The sequence below is a fragment of the Cnephaeus nilssonii genome (genome assembly GCF_951640355.1).
Source record: "Cnephaeus nilssonii genome assembly, chromosome: 10".
Taxonomy (NCBI): Eukaryota; Metazoa; Chordata; class Mammalia; order Chiroptera; family Vespertilionidae; genus Cnephaeus; species Cnephaeus nilssonii.
The window spans coordinates 15,698,433-15,726,240 of NC_137081.1; the positions used below are offsets into that span (position 1 = coordinate 15,698,433).

General features: G+C 40.2%; 1 protein-coding gene across 2 annotated transcripts; it reads right to left on the bottom strand.

Annotated features, from left to right (window-relative positions):
• Positions 1–373: 373 nt before the first annotated feature.
• On the bottom strand, positions 374–27,808 carry LANCL1 (LanC like glutathione S-transferase 1). 2 transcript variants are annotated; one of them, XM_079783178.1, is made up of 10 exons: positions 27,789–27,808; positions 27,379–27,475; positions 22,771–22,888; positions 12,650–12,857; positions 9,796–9,931; positions 9,082–9,228; positions 6,302–6,484; positions 4,812–4,988; positions 4,284–4,356; positions 374–3,693 (listed from the first exon to the last, which is right to left on the bottom strand). In XM_079783178.1, the coding sequence occupies exons 2-10, from the start codon at positions 27,457–27,459 to the stop codon at positions 3,617–3,619; spliced, it is 1,200 nt and encodes a 399-aa protein (XP_079639304.1). In that variant the 5' UTR covers positions 27,460–27,475; positions 27,789–27,808; the 3' UTR covers positions 374–3,616. The 2 variants fall into 2 exon arrangements, with proteins under 2 accessions (XP_079639304.1, XP_079639303.1); XM_079783177.1 differs by lacking the exon at positions 27,789–27,808 and adding an exon at positions 27,687–27,776.

Genomic DNA, 27,808 nt, shown 5'->3' on the forward strand with positions numbered 1-27,808 from the left:
TTATGCCTCATGTCATCTTCTCGATTCCAAGTTTCTTTTAGAGCTGTCATCAGGGAAATCAATTTCTAGAATTATGCCTTTAGTTATTAGCCACAGGGTGGATTCTCATATGTATAATGCACTGCCCTGCTTGAAGCTAGTTGATTCCTTCCTCCTAATTCTATAATGATCAGATTTAAAAATATTTTCCTCTATTACATTTCTATTTTCAGAAAGAACTGCAAATCTTGTTTCACCCAACAATGAAGAAAAAGTCAGAAAGAAACTGTAGGGGGTGAGAGTATAGAGAAAAAGTCATCATTTACTACTGAAGGACAATATTCTTATGTAGAAACCAAATCAAACAAAAAGTTCAAGACAATATATAGTCCTAATAAAATTTTATTGAGAACCAGTAAGTCAAGTCCTTTACAGAACATAGAAATACATATGATCCCAGCCCTTCCCAATAAATGGCAATGTAACATTGGGGTGGGTTCCCTGAATATCCCAAACACTTAGTTTTATACCTATAGGGGAGAAACAGTTCTACAGCTTAGCAATATAGAAAGGGGTGCTTTGACCTATTTAGGGGAAGCAGAAGTGGAATTAATTCAGTATGAGTAACAAAGGACTACAGAAGAGTTCTAGTAGCCAAAGGATAGATGAGCAAATGTCTACTTCTCACATGTTGTATTTAAAAGTCAGCTAGTAGAAAGCAGGGCATCACAAGACTAGACACAAATTAGCCTGAGGACATGGGAGCAAAGGATCTCCGTCCATTCAGTCACATAAGAAAGCAGTAACAAGGAGAGAAAAGAGCCTTCGATCCATTTTTACCCAACGCTCTACCTACCATGAAGGCTTTTGATGCCAAATAATTGGAACTGACATCAGAGATGAAAAGGGAGCCAAATGACTCTAAGGATTAGAGACAGACAACCTGGAGGAGACCAAAGCCCAGTGGGATTGATGAAGATAGTTATGATAATGTTAGCATTTTTTCCATGATGAAAAGTTAACTACTGCAATTTTCATCACTACAGGAACAAACATAGGCAGGACAAATGAACACTGCGGCAAGTTCTCCAGGTTTCACCACCTCGTCTTTTCATGGAGACGAGGCACACTACTGAGTTTTCCGGGAGGCAAGTTTTGGGAAGGTTTTTTTTAAATTTTTCACCAAAAAGAAAAATATATGAGGGAAAAATGATACAACAGAAATACAACTGAAATGATGCATCTCCCTTTTAAAACTAAGAGAGCTAGTGAAAAAGTTTCTTTCAGTTTCTACCATGGTCTTAGTTTACAGCTTTTGCCTAAGTTAAAATCCTATCAAACTTTCTCAGCTCTTATGCATAAAAATTAAAAACAACAACGACACAAATATAAAGTCCTGCCAGTTTTGTAAGTCCTAAAAAGAAAAAAAAGGGTACTGAATTGTGTTTATATAGATGAATTTGATAATGGATGATAGTAGCCAGATTGTAATTCAAATATTAATAAGAATCTTATTCAAAATATCCTTTTCCCTGCCTTGAAGTCTTCCTGGGGTTAAATTGATCAATTTAAATTGACTAAGATGTTTGGAGAAGCACTGTGATCAAGTCTCTGCTAAGAGAAATTGTGTTTTGTTCTTATTCCTTTAGTTAGTAACTATAATTGCTAAAAGTACAGGCACAGTAGAGTAAGATAGTTAACTAAACCAAGTGGGTTTTGTTCCTTCCAGCTAGACACCCCGCCAAGGCAAATTAGCTTTCCTGTGGATGCTGACACCACTGCTGAAACGTTCCTGGGAAGGCAGAGCTTGCACATGGCTCTCAGCAGCACTTGAGAAACCCAAGAGGCACAAGGTTGTCCCCGAATAGCACAAGTCACAGAGGACAAGTGAATCCTAGGACTTGAGTAGTGGGCTGTTTTTTAGATCCTGTTGTCAGTAGCCTTTAAAGCAGGGATGGGGAATGTCCAGCCCATATATGGCCTGCAATATCATTTGGTCTGGCCCTGCCAAGGCATTAGGGGTGAGTTAATTAAATGTTTGACCAAATATAGTAGGCTAATTTTTAAGTTGATAATTCTGTATGGCCTGCGAATGATGTTATAAATATCCAATGGCCCTTGGCAGAAAAAAGATTCCCCACCCCTGTTTAAAGGCTTAGACAATTTCCAATAATATTAGCTATTTTGGTGCTTCATGGAAAACAATAGGGGACTGCAGGAATCAATACACACTCAGTGGGGTTTTGGCTCAAACTTCCAATAAGAAATAGCATGTTTTTATGACTGAGAAAGCTGTGAGATAGGCACATTTAAAATTTTTAGACCCTGTTTTTTTAAAGCTGCAAAATGTTCTAAAATTAGTCAAAACATAGAGCAAATAAGACAAGTTTGAGAAAGGCAGCAATGGAAGGAGGAGTAGAAGCTGATGAGTCAAAACATTTGTACAGACATGAAGCACCAGGGATTCTGCATCTACTATATAAATCCCCTAATCTGAGGGCTCAGAAATTGATGAATGTAAAGCTTAACATATGCAAAAAGGCAGGATCCATTTGTTCTAAGCATGATCACTGGATTTATATCAAAAGCTTAGTGTTTTGTTTTTTCAAACTAATGGCTATACATACAGCACCCCTCCCTCCTTTTAAATAGAATTATGATGTTTTACTACTTAGTGAAAAGACCTACGTCCAGACAGATTGCTAGGAGGGGGAACGTGGCTCCCATCAAACAGCCAGCACGAGAGCAAAGTCACTGCCAAGTAAGTGAAACACAAGCCAAAGTTTAGAAGGCCAATGGGACAGGATGGACTCAAGTCCTCAGCTACGACATATTCACAGCCTGAACACTGGTTTCCTGATCTTATACTAATTCTAGAGAACAAACAATTTTAAATAGTTACAAACTGCTCTAGCTTATTATAGAAAAATAACACTTAACAACTCTTGTTAGCTTATCTAGAACTAACCTTCAAAGCAGAATTTTCACGACTAGAGCCTGGAAGCTTTCCTAACAAAAAGGGGCAAATGTCAAAGTATGCTGATCTCTAGTTTAAATAAGCATTGTGAATTTAAAAAATGGCATTTAGGTTGTGAGAGCAGTTTTCAACTCCTGCAATTTTTGTCCTGGAAGCACAGAGTTATATTTTTGTTCCCTTTCATAATCAGCCACACAGAGAAAAGCAAAGTCATAAAACTGTCCTGTTGGAGAAAAAACACTAAAGAGCAGAGGTAGAGGGCAATGTCCAACAATAATCATATATTTTTCTGTTATCTACATTCAGTTTCTTTTAACCATTTTTAGTACAGTAACAGACAATTATATTCATAAGCTTAAATAAGAGCAAGACTTCCTCCAAGTTATAAAATATATATACATATATGCCCTCAAAATATTGTACATATCACCCAGCTTCTTTTTTGGAAGAAAGTGAAGTTAAAGTTAAAGGACTTCCTTGGATATTTCAAAATAAAAATAAACGATATAAAAAGCAAGTGAACTAAAGACAAATTCTGAAAAAAAAATCTACTAAACCAAGTATACAGTTTGACTGTTTCATTGAAAAGCAATGACAGCATTTAGCTCAGGTCTGATATACAGAAAGGGTCATGCATGAGTTGCAGGGCAGGCTGTCCTTTTATAGCTCAAATGCAGGAAACCGGGCTTTCGAGGGCACTAGGAGGTCAGCCAGGAAATAGATTGTTCCAGCCATTCCTGAAGGGAGAGAAAGAGGAAAAGTTAATATACCAAATGACTCCATTTTAGAGAGTGGCTTCATTTTGCAGCAACAACATTACGATATTAATGGCAATGATTTAAATGAGGTAGGCATCTGTCTATATTTACATTCCTTGCAGTTCAGTATTAGAGGAGACCACCAGTGAGGTGTTCAGCCGCTTCATCCAGTGGAAGACAGGAGGGGGAGTGGAGCCAGACAAGCTCAAGGCACAGCCCTGCCATTTGCTATGTGAGCAATGAGGGTCGCCTACCTGTCTTCACATCTGTGACGTGAGGACAATGTCTGTATGCTTTCGCTGATATTTATGACGGCATCTGCATAATGCCTAGCTCGTGCCTGGCTCCATAATGGTAGTCACCATTATGACTATTAGTATGAGGTCTGTGCTAGTCTACCTGCTCACTGATTTTTAATACTGAGCTGTTGTACTAGGAAATAAGGAAGGAGTTTAAGAGATGATTATGAAATTTACTTGTTGATAAAACTCCGATTTAAATACATTAACTAGCAAGCAGAGCAGTGGACGCTGACATTATAAGGCAAGTGAGTCATGTGGGAAGAATACCTTCAAAGAGGGAGAAGGGGGTATCCGGTGTTCTGCATCCATGATCTCCATAATCTAAGCACCATTCAGCAAACTGAAAATGAGACCAAGTTAGATTACTGCTGTGATTTCTTCCAGAGACCCCCACAAGCTGATAGACATTGTCCATAAGAATTATTCTAAAAAGTAAAAAACTATCTTCCAGTCCGAGAAAAGGAGTTAATGCAGAGAAATGCATGGCCTGGAAGAGTATGAAACATGAAGGGAACTTAATGAGCTATCTGAGCCATACATCTCCAAGGTTAACACAGAAGAAACGAAGGAATGAAACCACCCTTCTTCTTTCTTTTTCTCTCAGAAATGCTGTTGAATAGAATTATGTCCGTTTAAAAGAAAGATAATTCCACTGAATGGTTTTGAAGGTTTTTCTTAAATAGGTGTGTGCCCCACAGATATGGTTTAACAAATGAATGGAATAAATCAGATGAACTAGAAACCTTCCTACAGCCTCTGGGAGAGGTGCTTTCCTTTTGGGGCTCTGGCTCCTACCTTACAGGCCCTGTACAGGTACTTGGCGTCCTGCGTGAGGTTGTACAGTGCCAGGAAGGCATAGGCATTCCCTGCAGTGCCATGGCACAGCCCATACCCCTTCTTCAGCAACCCATGCTGCCAGATCACATCAGCACACTGATAGGCATCGTTGAGATACTGTTCCTCTTTGAATACCTGCGGAGTCAGGGACATCGTTTTATTTTAAAGGATAGGAAAGAAAATTCTATTGATATTCCTCCTTGATAGGAAAGAAGGGGAGATGGAGGAAGGAGGGAGGGAAGTGGCTTGGCAAGAAACGATAAAGGATTTAGAGGTACAGAGATATAGTACATCAGTGGGGACAAATTAAAAAACTGCTAGCTTTTTAAAAAATAAAATAACCGGGCATGACCTTGTTTGCATGGTCTAAGTTGTAAGTGTGTGTGTATGTGTGTGTGTGTTATTGGTGAAATAGCATTATTTTACTTGAAATTTGCTGTTATCATTAGTCACTTCCCAAAGAACACATGCTACCTTCTTTGGTAACAATGATGCCCTTGACTAAAAGGAAGTGTCTTTACATACTGAAGGAGAAACTGTGTATATAAAGTTGATTACAAAAACTGATTTGGCTATAAAACACTGCACTTTGTCAGAAAAATAAAGATACACCTTTACAATCTTTTGTGGACTCCTATATCTTAATCGAAGACTTGAGGAATATTCTCATTAGACATTTTAAGTATCTCATTTCAAACTAAGTGATCTTAAACATAAAGGCAGTTTTAAAAGATTTTCCAAGTTTCTAAAAGTAAAATTTGATATACTAAAAGCTGACTTAGATTATAAGATGCCTGTGTGTAGATTTGTAATTTATAATGTTTTCAATGTTCACGGATGCATGCTATAGTTTAGATCAGAAGTTCACTCTACTGCATGGCTGAATACTATTCCACTGTAGGCAGATACCACATTTTGTCTATCCATTCATCTGCTGATGGGCACTTGGAATTATTTCCACCTTTTGGCTGTTGTGAATAATGCTGCTGTGGAACACTGGCATACCAGTGTGTTTGACTCCTTGATTTTAAATACCTACAAGTGGAATTGCTGGATCATATGTTAAGTCTAAGCTTAATTTTTTGAGGAACTGCCCAACTGTTTTCTCCAGCAGCTGCACCATTTTCCATTCCCACCAGCAATGTGTGAGGCGGATTCGTTCTATTTTTTTCATCGAGTTCCTGGGGACTCATCATGGCTCTGCAACTGAGGCTATAATCTTGGCTACTCTAGTTGTCAGGGAAGCAGTCTCCTGCGCTGTGAAATAATGTCTGCTCTGGTGCAGACAGACACTGTGAGAATGAGTTATAATCCATTTAGCAAACAGTGAGTCTGACAAGTGATTTATCTATTGCTCCTTTAAGGATTATGCATAAAATTAATTTTAAATTTTAGAATTTTATGTTATATTTTCCAATTTACTTCTAGAAGGAGAAAGTTCACAGTACCTTATAGGCCTGGATGAGCATGTAGATGACCCCAGGGGCACCGTGGCACCAGTGGACCAGCAGATCCCGAGAGTCGCCCACACAAGGAGGGTAATTGCCGGAAGGGAACTTCAGCTGGCAGACATAGTTTACACTAGGCTTGACCAAGCTGTGCAGCATTGCATGGCTCACTTGAAGGCTGGGCTAAGAGTGAGAAAGGGAATTATTAGTTCTGCTGAAGCAAACAGATCTTCCTGAGCCCCAGGAATGAGTTTTAAACCATAAAGAAAACATGACCAGAAGGAATTGGAAGTCATTAAGAAATTTTGGATTCCATCCAATTATTTCATCTACTGGAACAAATTAAACTAGGCTATCAGTTAACTCTTTGGCCTTATGTCCATATTATTTTTCAATTTTTGTTATCTACATACATGTAAATAACTTTCCTAAGTCAATGCTTGAGAGAGTGAGTGTTAAGAAAAGTTTTAACTCCTTCAGCATACATTAAAACCCAGAAAGAGATCCACAAACAAAGAAAAACTTTCATTATTACATTTAGATGTTTCCAATGGAAAAGGGTACAAGCAAGTTAGGAGACCTGGAATCTAGATTCCAAACTGCTGTGTGACTCTAGACCAGTGGTTCTCAACCTTTCTAATGCCGCGACCCTTTAATACAGTTCCTCATGTTGTGGTGACCCCCAACCATAAAATTATTTTCGTTGCTACTTCATAACTGTAATTTTGCTACTGTTATGAATCGTAATGTAAATATCTGTGTTTTCCGATGGTCTTAGGCTCTACAGCAGCGGTTATCAACCTGTGGGTCACGACCCACAGGTTGAGAACCGCTAGCAGGGTCGCCTAAGACCATCGGAAAACACAGATATTCACATTACGATTCATTAACAGTAGCACAATTACAGTTATGAAGTAGCAACGAAAATAATTTTATGGTTGGGGGTCACCACAACATGAGGAACTGTATTAAAGGGTCGCGGCATTAGAAAGGTTGAGAACCACTGCTCTAGACCAAGCCTTTCTGCAGAGCATTTGGGACTGATACTTACGCAGGATGATTTTGATACAACAATGTACCAGATTTATAGGACACACTGAAACAGAGCATATGAGCCTCCATTTTTGATAGAATTTTTAGTTTCTCTTTTTGATTCAAAGCACTGCTCACTTCTTTAAATGACAAATTCAAAGTGTTGTCTTTGCCAGGCAGGGGGTGAATTTGTGGGGATAAGGGGGGCAGTAGCGTGAAGCACAGGTGGGAGGCTGTGGTGGCGGGGAATTAGGCCACACAGATGATAAGGCTTTCAAGACACTGAACGTGCACTGAGCTCCTTAGGGACATGTAGATTCACTTGATCCAAAGAATATTATTCAAGTTCAATTTAAAATGCTAGCGTAGAATGAGTGGATTCTCCTCAAATTTTCAGGAATTATCCAAAAGGCCCCAAACATATATTGCTTTATGCTGATACATAGGCACCTCCTGGAATGAACTTTTATAGGACTAAAAATGAAATAATTTAAAATAGATAACAATCTGCCAATGGAAAACTCAGTAGCTGGGTTTCCAGATTTCTTACTACAGAGCAAAGAAGGTAGAGGGTAAGATGCTCCTGATGATCTATGTCAATGAAAGGTCATGTGACTGTTTAGTCACTGACACATGTAACTCAACTCACCTCGAAACTTCAGAAGACATGAACTCACTCTCCTTTCCTGAAAACTTTTAAGAGTTATATTTATTTTTGGAAATAGAACACTAACGAGGGGATTTATCAGAAAATAAAGGAATTTAAGTCTAAACTGTCGAAATCCCTAATTATAAAATTCTTAATTGAGAAGTGTAGAATAAATACAATAAGTTGGTCTCTTATTGCCACTAACCCTCAAAGTGTGACTTTGCATTTAAAAGCAATAACCTTGAGTTTTCCAGCATCATTGTCATTGTTTAGTTATGGGGAGAAGGCAGGTCTGACATTGATTTTGCATTATTATAGCCAGCTACTCAACCAGTTAGTAGTATGTATGTCTAAGCATTCATGTTGAACATATTAATGAAACACTTCTCTTTATGCCACACTGTACTTTGGGAAGGTGAGGGGGACACCTTTGCTACCATTAAAAATCAATTTTCTATTGCCATAAATTCTTATTCACAAGTGCCAATTTATCCTTAAAGAAAGCTAAGTAAGCCCCAGAAATGATGCTCCCATGAGAAGTCCCCTTCTGACCTCCCCCCTCCGATTATGCTGGCTGCAGTAAATTCTATTTGTCCTTAGTCTATTTGACTTTGGCTGATGTCCCACAACAGTATTTAATCTAAAGAACGGTTGAGCATAGCCTACTCAGCTATTTCTCAGGTAGGTTATACAAAATCCATTGGAAAGGCCTTGCTTTCTAAGTGAGCCTTAAGCAACACATGCTCATTTGTTTTCTACTGATTTTGGCCTTACTCCTGGAATTTGTTTCAATGGGTTGTGCCTTACAATGTGAAATAAGAAGAAGTATCAGTCAAAACACTTTAGTCTAGACAAGTGGACCTAGGCAAGTATGGTCATCACACAAATCAAACATCGTCTCAAGGCACAGTGCCTTTTATATTTACTCACTTGAAATGCATCTTGGCAAATATTACTCTAGTTGGTTTAGGCCAGGTAATTACAAGGAGGGTGATACAGGAGTCGACAGAATGAAAAATGGAGCTGGAGCACCTGTCTTCTGACCTTGACAGTCAAGTCAGGAAGCAGATGTTAAAGTGTCACCACCATCCCCTCGTACCTGCATCAGGAAGTAGTAAATCCCTGCCAGGCCATGAGCAGCCCCCACATAATATTCTTGGTACCACTCATACATCAGTGGAGTCTTTGCTGTGAAGTTTCTCTTTCTAGCTAGGTTTTCTCCAGATGTTAAGACTGTTTCACAAACCTACAGAGAAAAAAGCAAACAAAATAATGAGAGAATTAAAGTAAAAACCCTGCTGGTGGAGGTCAGAACCTGTTTGAATAGATTAGATCCTGGGGAACATGGCGAATTAGACACCAACTTAGGCCATGGAAGGGCAGTTAATTCATCACTCAGAGAGCGGGTGTGACTATATTCTGTCGGATAGGGGAGGGTATGGAAGATCTTGAACTCTTTTCACTACAGCTTACAAGGATTCACTTGTCAAAGGAATGCATGACTCCTCCGGCACCAAAGGAGGCACCTGCACCTGGAAGGTGAAACCTCCCTCATCTTCTTGGAAAGGGCCCCTAAACTCTCACGTGGCTGGACTTCTTACTGAGTCACTCTCCCCAGCGTTTCCAACAGAACTCAACATGTAGCTGTTGGTTTTTTGTGTGTTTTTTTTTTTTTTATCATGCCCGGCCTCCAGAGGTCAAGATACACCTTCCAGCTACTTGGGAGGTCTTAACTGGAGAAATAAAGTCAATAGTTTAGGTAGACGGTAAGTGGAATCCTAAAAAGACTCCAAAAAGCACAAAAACATGGTACCTGCTGAATATGGCGTTGCGGAATCTTTTCTACTCCAAAGTTCCTATTCACAAAGAGAAGAGCATAGATGTAGCCCATTCGTCCATAGAGCATTTCATTTGGAGCATGGGGGTCAACCTTATTTAGGTGAATTAGCCTGGGAAGAAAAGTACATGCTTGAGATAATTTGAAAGGAATTAGGTAGTGGTACATACCAAAAATGGTACCTTTAAAAAACACACATATATAATATGTATTATATATTTATATTTTAAAAACTTTTAACATATAGTTATAATTAATATAATATGTATGTTATTTTACATTAATATTAGTGGGGTGGGCCAGAGCACCAGTTATAGTCAGGATTCAAAGATTAACCCGTAACTGAATTTCTTTTCTTCAGTTCACAATGGAACTGTCAAACAAGATACTCAAAGGAAATAATACAGGAGTAGGGCCGATTGGAGGCATGCCCTGAGACTAGCGGCTGGGGTCAGAGAGGCTAAGAACTACTAGCTATTAGGGAATTTTGCCTAGAGAAAGAACTAAGTCAACTTCTATTTCTGTAAAATGAAATGTACAAGTGAAGGAAAAAATCGTTGTCTGTCCCCTCTCAATGCCTTCCACTACTTCCATAGGCCTGTGGTCTGACAAGGGGAGCACACAATTTAAAGTGAAGAAGACATGTTTTAATAACCAGAATGAGATGATTCTAGTGACTAAAAGGGGACAATAGTTATGAAACAGACTGAGAAAAAGTTATGAAAGGGTCCTTAAGTGAACTTATTCCTCAGCAAGAAAGGGGTTTGAAAAGTATGGCTGCTTACAGTTTTTGGCAAAGTTAAATGTTTCCATATTATATCTCAACAAATGGATGTATTTCAATCAAACTGTTCAAATATGCAAATGATGGCTCATGCACTTTTTTTCTTCTATAAATACAGGCATTAAACTCACAGTGGAATGAATAGTGGTTATCTTAGATACAGAGACACAGTGGCAAGAGATTGCTTTTGATTTTCTTGTAATACCTTGACTTTGTTTTTTCCCAATGTCAACATGGTCATCTGGAAGGTAGAATTATGGGCCATTTTGTTTTCTACTTCAGTATCATCATACACACACACTCCTAATATTTAAAGAATTTAAAAACATTTAATAAAAATTCTTTTTTTAAATGTCTTAACTGGCAGCTTAGTAACATTGAGATCTTAAGAAAATAAAATTTGTTTACTAGATATGAATTCACCTGTTGTAGTAAACAGAATAAATGTGTCAGAGTCTTGATAAGAATTTATCATCAAGTTTTTATGTAATTGTATCTAATTGTATAGAGTTTGGATATAATAAAGCACTTTTGATTTACTTTGCAAAGGAGATTAAAAATCTATTCAAAAAGAGAAATTACCATGAATTTTTTAACCTATCACTGCACTATGGAAGTTATTCAGAACAGTTATTGCATTAACTCCAATGATGTTTACACCCAAATAAAATATGTTTGAACCACTATATTAGAAAACAGTTTTATTTTCCATCATTATGACCTGCATCACCACTAGGTGGCAATATATAATTAGCATTCCAATTATTTTGCAGCCAAACTTTTTTGCATTTCGGAAGTTCAAAGTAGGTAGCAAATACCTTATGAATCTTTTAAAATAAAGTATTGCTCAGAGTATCTCCTTAAAACAATACTTTACAGTTTAGGGTAATAAAGTAAGTATTCCATTCTTTTCTGGTTTTAAATTCACATCATTAAAATTCATTAGTTGTGTCTGATCATTATTAAAGGTAGGACTTTAATAGTAAACAGAATAAATGTGTCAGAGTCTTGATAAGAATTTATTATCAAAGTTGCCAGGAGTTAGAGAGGAGGGAAGAGGAATGAATAGGCAGAGCACAGAGAATTTTTAGAGCAGTGAAACTACTATGATTGATACTATAATGATGGAAACATGTCATTATACATTTGTCCAACCCATAGAATATACAACACCAAGAGTGAACTATAATGTAAACTGTGGACTTCAGTGATTATGATGTGTCAGTGTGGGTTCATCGATAGCAAGTCCACCACTCTGATGGGGGATGTTGATAATGGGGAAGGCTGTGCACCACTCTGATGGGGATGTTGATAATGGGGACAGGCGGCATATGGGGAATTTATATACCTTTCTCTCAATTTTGCTGTGAATTGAAAACTACTCTAAAAAGTAAAGTCTATTAAACAACTAAACAAAACAATAAAACACTTCGCTGGAAATGTCTGTATGTCAGCATGCTCAGTGGGAACCTACCATGCATGCAGAGTTGCATGGCAGTCAGATTTCTTAGCAGAATTCTGAAAGTGTTCATTAAACTCTAGTAAGGCAATAATTGTAATTTATTAGTACAAAAGTTTGGTAATTCTTCATAATTCACAACCTTCAGTGGACTGCCCTGACTTATATTAAAAATAAAAGGCTGGATTTACATATCATTTGTCCTTAAAAAAGGCAGTTTTGCATCAGTCTGTATATCCTTAGGAGGCCTTTCTCAACCCACTACAGGTAGTGAACTGCATTTTTTAAAAGTGTTGATCTTGGATAGTACCTTGGGTTAGTAATCATATAAGTAGGCTTTTGATCATTATTGTTACTGAAACTGATGTTTGACCTGGAATGTGTCAGTGTTATTATATTCTGTAATAAAATAGGGATAATGATTGTTCCTTAACTATAACATAAGAAAAATGTAAGAATTGATCAAATGACAGTACTAAGATTTGTTGCTGAGAGGAAAGTAAATTCACTAAAATGTTCTTTTATAACACGTAGAATTAATGCATAACAACAGGTAGATAAAAATCCGTTAAAAGAACCACGATTACCGGGTGATGCAATCATCTGCCTGCTTCTCATTGCTCATCTTGTGATACACCACAGCGGCCACAGCCAGCGGGCCTGCATCCCCACAAAGGAAGGTGATGGAACGCTTGGACAAACAGTTGAGACTTTGCTTTACATAGCCATGTGCCATCTGGAGGTAGGCAGGGTCCCCGAACACATCATAGAGATGTAAGTAAAGCACAGCAATACCTGAAAAGCAAATGGAAAATAATGTAAAAGTGAGAAAAGGGCAGGTGGCTGAATTACTTTGGTGTGCTGCCTACTCAGCAGTGTTGATTTTGACAAGCTGTAATAAATATGTAAACTACCCGGTTGTTCTGACGGCCTTAGTTCTAGACTCAGCTTTATTATCAAGCAGCTCTAAGAACCAGACACAGGCAAACACTTAATTGTTCTAAGTTTCCTCATTATCATAACTCTAAATAATAGGAACTCTAAGACTCTCTAAGAACTCTAAATCTAAGTTTATTATTAATCTTTGTTGCAAACTAGCTATTATATTAATGTATTCTTGATGGTTAAATGATAGGTTATCAAAACTATGGTTCCAAATAATCAGTCACTTATTTATTTAACAAATAATAATTTACTTAATAATAAACAAGAAATGTTTGTTCATGTGAGCTAAAGAAATTCAAAGACTAGGGGATGAAAATTCAATTTCTCTTATACATATAAGATTTTTTTTTTTTTTCATGAGAAGGTGGTAGAGTAATCAAATTCCCTACCCAAGTATCATTCCAGGCAGGGATTATAAGAAAACTAAGTTATTTGAGAAATGAATTAAATTCCTCTGTATTTTTTTCTCTCAGTTGAGAACCCAGGAACTATATTGTAAAAGCTGCCAATGTCTTTAGCTTTGGACCTTAATTGGCTTCCTATCCTGGTCTTGAAGCCCTGTATGTAATTGAGCTGTTGTCTGTATGTCCCTATTCCAAATACCTGTCACAGCAGAGGGCCGCCCTCTGAAGACTCCTGGTCTCAGGGCAGATTCAAAGATGTGGCACAGGGAGCGTGCCTTCAGCATTTCTAGAAACTCATTGTTCTCCTTAAAGTACATTTTCCATCTCATTTACCATTTTTAAAAGATAGAGAGCCTCTGTTTAAATCTAAATTAATAGAGCCAATCTCTTCACAAATTTTCAATGCAGTAAAAATGCAGTCTGCAAAATTACTTTTCACTGTACTGAGGACAATTTTAAATTTAGGTAGTTTTCTCATTTTGCATGGGTAATCTCCAAAGCTTTGTGCTACAGACAATTCAATTTCACATGTATATTAAGACCAAATTTTCATTTCCTGCCAAAGTTAATAACATTGTCTGCTCTTTCAAAGTGGCTTGGCATTAGTAATTCCACAAGCTGAGATGATCAGATGTACCAATGCTTAAGGTTTATAGATGTAAGTGTGCAAAACCCCATATGTGGGTAAGAAAAGAAATCTCCTTTTCACAAATGATCAATGTCAAGAGCTTCTTCTAGAATTAGGTTCTTAATGGGCTTCATCTCATCCACACCAGGCATCTGCAGGCAATCTGTTTAAATTGTTACCCTTTCATTTTGCCCTCCTATTCCCATCGCTGCCTGAACTCCCTTAATTAAGTTATGTAAGCACCAAAGCCAGATAATGACATGACTGAGATCTGAGAAAATAAAAAGTGATTAAATACAAGCCCAATGATTGCTTTCCTTTGCAGACCTTTCTCTCATTATCAACAATTCCTCTTGGCCTAAGTATTTAACAAACAAAGCCCATGAAGTTTTGCAATTGTAAGGTTTGATGTATTTCTCATGAAAAGAGGGTAATCACTTCTCAAGTCTCACAATATTTCATTTAAATAAAATATTTTGTTTTTTTCTTTCTGATCAACAGAGCCAACCTCTGGGATTTCAGGTTCTATTTCTCTCCTTCTCATTCTGGGCATCAGTGTCCGCTTATTAAGCAATCTCATCCAGGTTGCAATTTACGGTGTCTACCTTCCTTGTCACAAAACACCTAAGGATGAAAAGGGATTCAAGTGAGGGGGTGCTGTGGCCAAATAGAAAAATGTATGGAACAAGCTTATTATATTCAGTCTAGGTCAGAAAAATTAGATAAAATGCCTAAGTCAAAGACAATGCTTCATCAATATTTTATACCCTAATTTAATCCTGGTCGTGTAGCTGAGTTGGTTAGAGCATCATCTTGATAGGCCAACTTTGTGGGTTTGATCCTGGTCAGGGCACATACAAGAAGCAACCAATGAGTGGATAAATAAGTGGAACAACAAATTGATGTTTCTCTCTCTCAAATCAATCAATACATTTAAAAAATTGAAACAAACAGAAAATAATGGAGGAACTACTGGTGGCCAAATGTCTTAAATCTGATTCTTACAATTTTCCAACCACTGACAATATTCATGTAGGAAAAACTCATCCAGTCCTTCTATATACTCACAGTTCTGGAATCAGCCTAGGCTTTAAAGGACTCTTTTCTAATATAATTTATCAAAATACAGTATGTTCTTTATGGAAGAAATTAAATAGTACTGCCTCGCTTAATATACATATGCAGTCTCATGCCCCACTCTATTCCTGTCTCCTAGAGGCAATCACTTTCAATAATATTAGTCATTTCCTCTAGTATCTGCTTCCATATTTCTAATAATAATATGCTTATGTACTATCATGTCATTTCTTTATCAAACATTTTGACTCACAATCCATTTTGAAAGATGAGACTATGATAGAGACTGCTAAGTGACCCCCCAAAATGTACCTCCCTTTTCCTTCAACAATAATGCCCTGGACTTTAGCTAGGCACAGGGCTGCCTATAACAGTCTTCTTTGCAGCTGGGTATGGCCATGTGACTAAGTTCTGACCTAATGAGACATAGTGGGAGTAATGGGGGTAATTTCAGAAAATGTTCTTGAATGGAGGGGACTTGCCATTTCTTTCCTCCTGGCTGGAATACACTTGTATGGTGTAGCTAAAGCAGCCATGTTAGACCATGAAGTAGCAGCTCTGTGATGAGGATGGTAAAGCACCAATAGCAAAGAAGCTTAAATCCTGAAGGACTGTGAAGCTGTCCTGGATTGCCTATATACAAAAGAAAGAAATTCTGTTGTGTTAAAGCCACTGTTACTTCAGGTGTATCCCCACATGCTGGTAAGCCTTATGCTAAAGAATAGAGCTCTTTTTGAAGCTGGAGAGTGAGGCAGAAGGTAAATCACATAGTCTGTCTGGAAGGGAAAATCAATGGAACCTGGTGGGGAATGCCTGAAAGGGAGATATCCAAGTAGAGAGGTCAAGCAGGCAGCTGGATATATGAGTTTAGAGTTCAGGAATGAGAGGTTGGACAAATGTCCTCCAAATGTGTGGGAAATGTGTTAACCCAAGTGGTCAACGATTCCCTGATGCATTTCAGGAGCAGCTGGAGTACAAGACTCATTAATCCAATGCAGTGGGAATTGTGTTTGATTGAAAAACAAAAAGAAAAACTATGCTTCTCACCTCCTTTGTGGCCTTGAGAGGCCAGAAGAAACCCAGACATTTATTATTTTGATCTTAGGCTCCTGGAGCCCATTTGGTTGCTCAGAACTGTGGTGTCCAACATGCTCACCTTTACAGAAACTTAATTAAAAGTAAACAATATTTAAAATTCTTTGTTTCAGTCACACTAACCACATTTCAAATGCTCAAAAGCCCTGTGGCTAGTGGCTGCCCTGTGTACAGCAAAGCAACCTTTCCATCCCCATAGGAAGGTCTAAGCACAGCACTGCACTGAACAGAGGGGAGATGTTATTCTGCATGAGAAGTTCAGGAAGCCTGGCACTGCCTCACAGTTCCTTCTAGAAACCTCTTCTCTTGGAAATGTTGACAACTTGAAAGAAAACAATATATACAGTGAAGACCTAATAAAATTTTGCGCTAATAGAAAACCACTCTGGATTTCAGTATGGAAATGACCTAGATTTTTCTCTTTTGTTTCCTTCTGTAGCTACTACTCTGGGAAGGGAGGGTAAACTGCTTAGGGACACTTCTAAATCTGCAATTTCCTTACTCAGCTATTTACCCCAGTAGGACTATAAATACAGCCAGCTGTTGAGAAGTAATTAATACTAAGCCTTTGAATTTCTGAGGGATCATTAGTTCCATTCATCTTGACCAATCAAGACCTGGTACTCTCAAACATATATAGAGATGATAAAAAAAAAACAACAAACTCCACAGATGTAAATACTTCTCTGTAATTGACATTTCAGAGATTATTCAGAGATTAAATGAATAGATGTTATTCATTTATCCACAATCAGTCCACACTGATGTACAGATCTTTGCCATGGTACTTAAGCTCCGTAAGGTATTTCCTTATAGGCCAGGGGCTTTTAAAGACCCTCTTCATGGACCTGGTAGGAGAAATCATGTTCAGGCTACACACACTGCTGGAGTTACTAGAGGTGCTCAGCTAACACCCAATAATGGGTCACAATAGTTTGAGTGACATGAAGACACTAACTCCCTAAAGGAGGGGAGGGGTGATGGGTTTTTATAAGTTTCAAATGAATGGTTCACTAGCCGAAACTTTAAATGTTCATTAATTTCTATGTTTTTATTTATTTTCAGATTTATGAAAATACAAGTGAAATTTCCTCTGGTTAACCCCATACAATATGATCATCTGTCCTTCTATTTCAGGTTAGTACTTTATAATGTGTTATTTTATAACTGTTTCTCAATTTTGTGTGTGTTTGAGAGTATGCATTTCCATTTCTTCAACAAAATTATAGTTGTCATACCCAGTCGCTGCAGTTACTGTGCATAGTGCTCTGTATGTGGACACTGCTAGCTGTTCAAATACTGCAGTACTTTTAATACAGGCAATCTGGGAGGAAACTAGTTGGGAGTCCACAGCCTTAACTTAATGTTGCTCCAAAGACAGGAGTGGACGAGAAATTAAAGAGGGTAAGCGAGCACTCTGAAGATGTGTCTTCTTTTCTCCTGAACCTATTTGCAGAGTTCACTGTCCAATAAGAAGAGAGGTTAAAAAAATAAAAAGCCCTGGCCGGTGTGGCTCAATTGGTTAAATGTAGTCCCATGCACCTAGAACTCGCCAGTTTGAATCCTGGTCAGGGGGCATGCAGGATGCAGCTGATAGATGTTTCTCTCTCTCTCCCCCCATTCCTTTCTCTCTAAAATCAATTTAAAAAATTAAAAAAAGAAGCCATATTTTCCTCCTCCTCTCAGTGCCCTGCAGTGTACTGCTTCATAACTGTCAAATTAGGAAGCGCTCCTAGTCTTTTATTCAGACTGCCGTGACTGATAAATCCTTCAGCGCAGTGCTCTGAAGAGCAGGAGCTCAGGGCCCTGGCTGGGTAGGTTAGCTGGTTAGAGTGTTGCTCTGATGCGTGTGCTAAGGTTGTAGGGAAAGAGATGTGATTAACCAATATAAGAACTGCATTGAATTCCCATCCTTTCCCCATTCCACCTAGTTTTAAGGTACTGTTTTTAGTTTGCATAAGTGGTAGCAAGAATCGTAATGGCAGAGCACTCTCCATCTATCCAGCTATCCATCCATCCATTCACCCATCCATTCAACATATATTTATTAAGCACCAACTATAGGTCTAGCCCATTGTGTTAAGTGCTGAAGTAACTGGAATGAAAATGACAAGACACAGCCCCAGTCTCTTTGGTCTATAAAAATCTAATTGCTTAGATATGTCTTCATTCTTTCCTTCCTGCCATTTCTTCTAGTCAATCTACAAACACTCATCCTGCTCTCTGTGCCTCACCCAAGCACACTGGTGGTATCCTACCCTTACAGTTGTTTCAGCCTTGTGTCTCAGCAATTTAAGATAACATCAACACCATATTAAGTGCAGGCAGAAAGAAAGCAGGCGACACTCTTGGTGCACTTATCTAACTAGAGGTCACTGTGAAGGGCTCTAAGAAACCAGTGTAAATCCACACCCTGGATCCCTTCTTCTTGTCCTACCAGCTCCTGCTGGGAGACATAGGGGCTTCTCATGAAGGTGAAGGACACTTGTTCAGGGCTCAGCTTACACACTGAAATGCTGGCTCTGATGAAGAGCTACTTAATAAGGAGATCAAATTGCACAGAAAAGACACCTGGCCAGAGCGATTCCTTTCAAATAAGTCTGCTATCGGCAGAAACGAAGACCACATGCTAAAGCTGTAGCTCAAAGGCTGTACATTTGGCAGATCAGAGGAACAGCATCTTGAAATACTTTAATGACTTACATTTAGAGCGCAAGTTAATATTACTCCTGGGATTATGCTGCATATCCTCTTATTTAAAATGCTATCTAATACTTGAAAAGAGGAACTATATGCCGATCTTAGCCTCATTAGCACTGTGAGTTGGTTACAGAAGATTCGGTCATGTCTTTTAGAACTAAAGCCTCTAGAGCCCTTGTGCATTTTCCCCCCTCCAAGTGTGAGTTGATTATCATTTCCCTTAGGAATCATCACAGTTAAGAGAGAGAAAAATGAAATTAAATGAAGGCTAGCACTTTCCCTCATTCTCTCTTAAAGACACTAGTGAGATCAGCCATCCCTTGGGTTTACTTAACCTTTTTACCAAGTTACCTGAAAGGAAAGAAATCTTTTATACTAAATGTTTATTTCTAACACAAGAATACTTCATCTACTCATTTAATCCTTTATAATAACAATTCCTCACCAGTGTTTTGTGCTTTCCATTTTATAAGGAACTTTAAAGCCTTCGCCCCTCAGAACCTACAATTGAGCTGGAACAAAACCCACAGCAGCCTCATGCAGTGGGTGTTATGCTCTGTAGTGATTCCCCACAGATCCCTGGACACCACCTAGGACCACTCCATAGCTGGCCATCAGGCGTGACCTTCAGGGGCCTCCTGGCCTGCTAGTTTTCTGCATTGTCTGTTGTTATGTGCACAGACATACCATAGAATAGTTCTTGATGAGACACCTAGAGAATTTAAATGCTTCCCTTGCTTCCAAACTAGGAGCATGTACTATAAAGAACTCCTGATAATCTACCAGAAAAGGTGTAAGGCTAAAAATGAACAAAATGTTTATTGCTGGCATATGTCATATATCAATATCATAATGCATTACACTTCATTGTACTCATTTTATAAAGGAGGCTTTTGGTGATAAGAACTAAAGCTGTTTATTGCAAGTTTGATTTCAGACTTGGGTGATATTTCACATAAGCTCCTCAGTTAGCCTTTTCAAATACAAGCAATTACGAGGAAAAGCTCCTGTTTTGGCCCAGTTAATTTTCTATCCTGAAACCATGCTAATATGTTAATTCAGGATTAGGAAGGAAAACACGGTCTATAGAACCACAATGGAGATCTCATTTTTCCAGCTGCAAATGCCCATAATTCTTCCAGGGTTTACTTTATGTCCGACCCCTAATAACTTTCTCCTACAGACTTTAAATAGTAAATACTCTTGCCTGTCTAACAAGCCATTTCCAAATTCCTTTAATGTTTTATCAGGGCTTATGTTTTTCTATAACACTTAAAACCAACTAATCATTAGCCACTTCTAAAAAGTGTGTACACATGAGTATCATTGTGTTGTGATTGCTTAAATTACTTCATATGAGAGCTTATATGCAGATCTTCACTTATAAAGTGCTGTAAACTCAAATGTAAAAGTCGAGTAAACACACACACACACACACACACACACACACATTCATTTTCATTCTCTCTATATACTCTCTTGGTAAAGAGCAGGAGCTAACTTGGTCACTTACTAGCTTTGTAACCATGAACAGATATTCAGTCTTGCTCTGCTTCACTTTTCTCATCTGTGAAATGGGGCTATGAATAGTATCCATGCCGTGGAGTTCTTCTGAGACTTAAGTTAGTTAATTAATGCAAAGCACTTAGATGGTGCCTGGCCTGTAACGTTAGTTATTGGCATACATGTACACACTCTCTGGCTTCTGTCATTCAAATGTCAATCCTAGTAAATTCTTGTTTTTGAATATTAATATACAGTAATCATTTGTTAATGCTCAATCACTGCATTGTACTTGTCCTGTTTTGTAAATCCTCATAATTTAAAATGCATAGTAGTGTTTATTAATGAGATTAACTACCAATTACAGCATACCTACAACACAAAAGATACTGAATAAATGACAACTGTTATAACTTCCATTTTGAAGCAATACTTTCATTTTATTCTCATCTTAACATTTCTTGTGTTAAGCTTCTAAAATCCACAAAAGTCATAAAAATCATAAAACAAAACTGTAAGATGGAGGAGGGTCCATGAATTCCTCTTATTTTATAAGATACTAGAGGCCCGGTGCACGAAATTCGTGCATTCGGAGGGGGGAGGTCCCTCAGCCCGGCCTGCGGCCTCTCACAGTCCGGGAGCCCTTGGGGGATGTCCTACTGCCGTGAGCCCAGCTCCTGGCTAAGCAGTGCTCCCCTTATGGGAGCGCACTGACCACCAGGGAGCAGCTCTTACGTCGAGCGTCTGACCCTTGGTGGTCAATGCGCATCATAGCAACTGGTCGTTCCACTGTTAGGTCATTTTGCATATTAGCCTTTTATTATATAGGACTAGCGTTTCCGTTGCAGGAAAAATCCTGCAATAGGGTTTCCTGCTGCACTCTACCCCACCCTGCCTGCTCTCCTCCCTTGTCCCCCGCCCCGCGATCTCCGCCAGCCCCCCTGCTTTTCTAACTTCTCCGCCAGCCTGCTCTCCTTCCTTCTTCCCTGGCCCCGCCTCAGCTCCTCCCTTCTCCCCCGGCCCCGCCTCCGCTCCTCCCTTCTCCCCTGGCCCCACCTCCGCTCCTCCCTTCTCCCCCGGCCCCGCCTCCGCTCCTCCCTTCTCCCCCGGCCCCGCCTCCGCTCCTCCCTTCTCCTCCGGCCCCGCCTGCTCAACTTCCTTCTCCCCCGGCCCCGCCTCCGCTCCTCCCTTCTCCCCCGGCCCCGCCTCTGCTCCTCCCTTCTCCCCTGGCCCCACCTCCGCTCCTCCCTTCTCCCCCGGCCCCACCTCCGCTCCTCCCTTCTCCCCCGGCCCCGCCTGCTCAACTTCCTTCTCCCCCGGCCCCGCCTCCGCTCCTCCCTTCTCCCCCGGCCCCGCCTCTGCTCCTCCCTTCTCCCCTGGCCCCACCTCCGTTCCTCCCTTCTCCCCCGGCCCCGCCTCCGCTCCTCCCTTCTCCTCCCCCCAGCTTGCTTGCTTCTCTGCAGCTTTGCTCCCTTCTGCAGCTCTTGGCTTCTTTCTACGCTGTCGTGATATGCAAATTAGCCACCATCTTTGTTTGGATAATTTGCATATTCGTCCTGATTGGTTGGTGGGTGTGGCTTGGCTGGTGGGTGTGGCAAAGGTGCGGTCAATTTGAATATTTGTCTATTATTAGATTAGATGACCTTCAATGTCCCTGAAAGATTATATATATATGGTATATGAATAACTGGGAAATGGTGAGTCATGGAACTGTGCTTTCTTCAAGATTATAAAACAGTCTGTTTCTTCACATTAGTAGACTACTTGCAGTTCTTCAACTTTCCTGCTTTGGTTTCTCTCTCTTACCTCTTTGTCACCTATGTGCCATTCCTTCCCAAATTTTCTCCAACCTCTCAAGGATGGGTAAATCCATGAATGCAAACCAAGCAGCAAAGACGATATGGAAGGATTAGTCCATGGAATCTATGCTTTACCCTATGTTCTGTATGGCTCCCTGTTACATGGCGATTTTTATGAAAGCGCTTCTGAACGTGTTTTACTTCCTGTAGATAAATTCTCCTTACCTCCACTTCACACACTGTATTGTGGGACTCTCCCCACTGAAATTGCATCTCCAAATTAACTATGTAATGCTGAACATCAATTTTTCTCTTCACAAGTTCAGCAGCCATCTACTTTTGTGGCAGGCCTGAATTCCATGAATATGCATACCCTTTCCTAAGTTCAGAGCACTGTGAAGACTCCACAGGATACCAAGGCCAGGCTGAGAGCACAGCAGTCATTCATATGCAGATGCAGGAAGCATTTAGGGGCACTGAGTCTGACTGCTCTAGAAAGGTAATGCTTTGGCTCCCTCTTGCAATGCGTACACCAGCTCACAGTCAGCACTTCATACCTGTCCAGCCAGTGTAAGCAGTGCCATCCCGATGGTCTGCTGACTTCAGGCCTCTCTCCATTTGCTGCAGAAGCTCTCGAATCTTATTGTTCAAGCGCTGTGAGAACTCAGGAGTCAGCTGTAGATGTGAAGAGGAAAACAAAAATGAATGGGCCACTTGACTTCTTGGACTATAGCTATCAAAAATAGGACGGTACTTTATTTCCACTTAGGCCACATTTCTCTGCCTGGGAGAACTGGACAATTACAGCAGGTCATCATGCAATGTTATTTCATTAGAACATTGATAAGGAAAATAAATCAATTCCTGCCAGGTCCACAGTCTGAGTTTTCTCTGGAAACTCCTGTTTCCTCCCACATCTCAAAGATGTGCATGTGAAGGAAGTGGCATATACATTGTCCCCGTGTGTGTGTGTGTGTGTGTGTGTGTGTGTGTGTGTGTGTGTGTGTATGTGTATGTGTGTGTGTGTATGTGTATGTGTGTGTGTCTGTGTGTGTCTGTGTGTGTGCGCTGCAGCCTGGGATGGAAGGGCATCCTGTCCAGGGTGGGTTCCTGCTCTGCACCCTGAGCTGCTAGGATAGGCTCCCCCGATCCCCGACCTTGAACCTGGTTAAGTGGGTTGGAGAAGAATTGTCAGACTTTTTATTAATGTATATATAGCTCACAATTACTTCAGTGTTTAATATTAGAAGTGGTTTGGGTCTTTATTTAGAAGTTTGGTGATGTTTTTGTGACCAGAAATATACTGTAGCGACTTAACCCTTATTTATACCACTGAGCCTCTGGTTTCCTTATATATTGGTTTGCTTAAAGTCACAGTTAGAACTTACTACATTTTATTTTTAAACAACAACAACAAAGAAACAAAACTTGTAAGTACTACTCAAGGCAGGAAATATAGTTGACCCTTGAACACACAGGTTTGAACTGTGCAGGTCCATCTTTACATGGGTTTTTTTCACTTTACTGTGCAGCTCAGACTTGTGTTGTTCAAGGGGCAACTCCGAGGTTGGGAATCGAGTATGCAGAGGGCCGACTGTAGTTACACTCCCATTTCTGACTGCCTGGGAGGTTGTGTCACTAACCCCCTGCACTGCTCAAGAGTGAACTGTATTCTTGTTGAAACTTCAGTGTTTTACATAAAAGTTTTAATTAAATGCTGAAATAGACCAAAGATAAACTGGCTCACAGTAATTTCTATCTACTAGAGATTGTCTATTAGTGAAACTAATACTTTTATTATAATAAACATCATTTTATTAAATTAACCACAAATCAGAAGATGTTTGCTGTTTTCAAGCCATTGGATTTTTAGTATTTAAGCTGCACCAATGTTAAATCCCTAAAGAAATTGGTTTTGTATTCTAAAAATGAGGAGAAACATTTATAAAAATCCATTTATAAAAATAAACATATTTTAACAGTTCACGGTCTATAATAAGTAATAATTTGCAGGTGGATTGAAGCTCACGAAGGCTGGGGCTTTGGGGTTAGTGACATCCATATGAATACCCACAGATGCTGGGCAAACTGTGAGACCCACACAATCATTATGTCATTTGTCCTAAAGGCAACGGAAAAGTATTTCAAAAGTTCTGTATACACTGAGTCATGAAGTATCTTAAAAGGTCACTTTAATGGGTCCCTCAATAATTTTAGGACTCTGATTCCCAGACTTGTATTTCACAAAGCAGTCAAATTTCCAAACAATGTTAGGGAACATTACAAGGTACATTTTATTTCAACATGTAAGAGTTGTAAAAACAAACCTAAATACTACCTGTTGGCATCATAATCTCATTTTCTAAAAAGGACATAGTGAAAAAAGAAGGCTATATAGAATCCATACTAATAAAAGCCTTGGGGGAGATCAGGCCAGCAGTGGAGGGCAGTTGGGGGTGATCAGACTGGCAAGGGAGCAGTTAGGTGTCAATCAGGCCGGCAGGGGAGCGGTTAGGGGGCGATCAGGCTGGCAGGCAGAAACAGTTAGGGGTGATCAGGCAGGCAGGCAGGTGAGCGGTTAGGAGCCAAAGGTCCCGGATTGTAAGGGGGATGTCCGACTGCCGGTTTAGGCCCTATCCCTGTGGCCTAAACCAGCAGTCGGATATCCCCCGTGGGGTCCGAGATTGGAGAGGGTGCAGGATGGGCTGAGGAACACCCACCTGTGCATGAATTTTGTGCACCGGGCCACTAGTTATTAATAATAAGATATTAAGTTTTACTTCTGAAGATCATCTCTGTTAAGGCAAATCATACTATCAACCACCTCTGGATTATTTATTCTGAAGCACCTCGATGATTCCTTATTTCACACTGAAGAAACCACATTGTGTGAAGGACATAATCCCATTACTTAACAATTTCTGCCAAGAGGTTAAGATTTCAATAAGTCTTGAAAACACATTTAGTAAGATAAAATAGACTTCAATATTAATATGAAAGCTCTATAAATCTCAACTAGATAGAAGAGTGTGTCCACATGAGAACATGTCATCTTCTGATCATGGATAATTGATCATCTTGCTTGGCCTTACTTTAAAGGACCAAGAATAACAAGAATGCCTCAGGAAGGGAAGTTACTTTCTATTTGGCACATAACTGCTCTTAATAAAGGTGACCTGCCTGAGAATATTGATTACTTGGGGCAGACCACAAAATTATTCAAACTCGAGCAACATTTGAAGAGTCTCTAAAAGCCCCTCCCCCATTTTTATGATAGATACCAGAAGACAGAGCAGTTCCTTATTAACATGTATGTTAACAAAATAAGGAGAACAGATCTCCAGCATCTCATCCTTGGTGTTCAATGTTAAACACTTTTAGAACTTGTAGGCTAGTTTCTTTTAGGGATTTGTCCAAAAACCATGTGTTATGTAATAAATTACATTGATATCTTTGGACCTGAGTTTAAATTTATTAATATATTTTTCTCCCTTAGAAACAAGGGAGAAAAAAACACATAATTTATAAGTAGCCTAAATAGTGAGTTGCTTGTTCCTGAAGGCTTGTGTCATTAGGATATTTCCTCAAGTGTTCTCTTTGCCAAGTTGTCATGAAACAGCATGTCCCCCTCCAACAAGACAAGACAAATACTTCAGTTTCTGGATCTGCAGAGCTAGGCAGAATGCAGGTCCAAATGGCCAAAAGGACGCCGTCTACCTCAAGATAATTATAAGCAGCTTTGTTTGGGCAGCTCAATTTTGGTCTTAAAAGAATCAGATTGCCCTACCAGTGGTCGGCAAACTCATTAGTCAACAGACCCATATATCAACAGTACAATAATTGAAATTTCTTTTGAAAGCCGAAAACCCACTTCTGCGCATGGGCCACGAAGTTTCAATCGCACTGTACGTGCGCGCCCGCACGTGGTATTTTGTGGAAGAGCCACACTCAAGGGGCCAAAGGGCCGCATGTGGCTCGCAAGCCGCAGTTTGCCGACCACTGCCCTAGCCGGTTTGGCTCAGTGGATAGAGTGTTGGCCTGCAGACAGAAGGGTCCCAGATTCGATTCTGGTCAAGGTCACATGCCCAGGTTGCAGGCTCGATCCCCAGTGGGGGGTGTGCAGGAGGCAGTCAATTAATGATTCTCTCTCATCATTGATGTTTCTATCTCTCCCTCTTCCTTCCTCTCTGAAATCAATTATATATATATAAAACCAGATAGACTCTAGCTCCATATACACTTTGATACCCTTCTATCCTATACCTCCTGTCCATCTCTGACCTCCCTCCTCCCAGCATCACTGGCCCAAGTTTATCTATACGGATGAGTGCTTTAAGGAACAAATCAACAGAACCACATAAAGTTAACTTGACAGATATGACAAATCTAAGGCCATTATACTACATGTGAAATGCTCTCATATGACTGAGTTTAGAAGAAAGAAACTGGTAAAAATTTTAAAAAAGTGTGTGCACTTATCCAATCTAACTCACTCTTAGGATTTCTCAACTAGGTATTCTTAAAGAGAACTCCATCCTCTCTTAACAACTGTTTCATTAAAAAGAGAAATCGCAGGCCTCTGGTAACCCATATCCAGGTTCTCTTCTGCACGGCAGTTTGTGAACTGCAAACCAATTTAATTTACTAGTATTTTTCAGCTGTGGGGCATGTCCTATAAAGAGTGGAAATGGTACAAAGCATGTCAGGCCCCTGTCCCAAATTTGTCCTAGCACTTTCAGTGGAAAGATGTCTGTACCACATATTCCAGTTTCATCATCACTCCGCCACGCCTTCAATGAACAGGGCGCATGCGGAATACCGCCAGGATGTTCACCTCACTTTAAAAAGCAAATAAAAAAGACCAAAAAAATGCAAAGTAACACGGCACACTGCATGTCCGCCTATTTTTAGAATGTAGAATAGTAATGACTGAGGTTACTTCAATAATATTAACGATTCCTTATAGATAGTCCACATGTTAGGGCTCACATTGTATGTTTTAACATGCACTGTATATATGTAAGATGTATTTTATGTCGTCATCACCGAATTATGTGTGTTGTTTGTTTTTAAAGGGATGCGCATCCCTTGCAGGCCAAACTGAGCTCCCTTCCAAGCCCTGGGGGCTGGAGGAAGGGATGCAGGCAGGGGTCCCCCAAACTCACCCTCCCAGCAGGATCAAAGTAGCCTTCGGCCAGGGACTTGTTATAGTCGGCATAGGGGTTCGGGAAGGCCCTTTGAGCCATGGCGCCGGAAGCGAGCCTGCAGAACAGGGGAAAGAGAGAGCCCCGCGTGAGAGAGGGGCGTGGGCCCGGCTGCGCGGGCGGCGGCGGCCGGGGTCCGGGCCACACTCCCGGGCCGGGCCCTGCGCCCCCGCCCGGTCTCGACGGCCCGAGGGGACGCTGGCCCCACGGCGGCCCGGCCGCCAGGGCGGGGCACCTCCGCGCAAAGGCTGCCAGGGCCCCGGACCCACCACGATGCAGGGGACCCGTCTTGCACCCCACGTTCCCACGACCACGACGTGAAGTAACTGCCGCGCCGTGTCCAGAAGCCCCGCCCCGCCCCGGCCTCTCACCCCGCAGCCTGCGGACCGTC

Bases quoted from the DNA above. Each gene is read 5' to 3' on its own strand.
- LANCL1 (XM_079783178.1), bottom strand. From the start codon at position 27,459: ATGGCTCAAAGGGCCTTCCCGAACCCCTATGCCGACTATAACAAGTCC. The intron at 22,889-27,378 runs GTGAGTTTGGGG...TCACATCTACAG, and splicing joins ACTTTGATCCTGCTGGGAGG to CTGACTCCTGAGTTCTCACA. The intron at 12,858-22,770 runs GTATGAAGTGCT...TTTGCTTTTCAG, and splicing joins TGCTTACACTGGCTGGACAG to GTATTGCTGTGCTTTACTTA.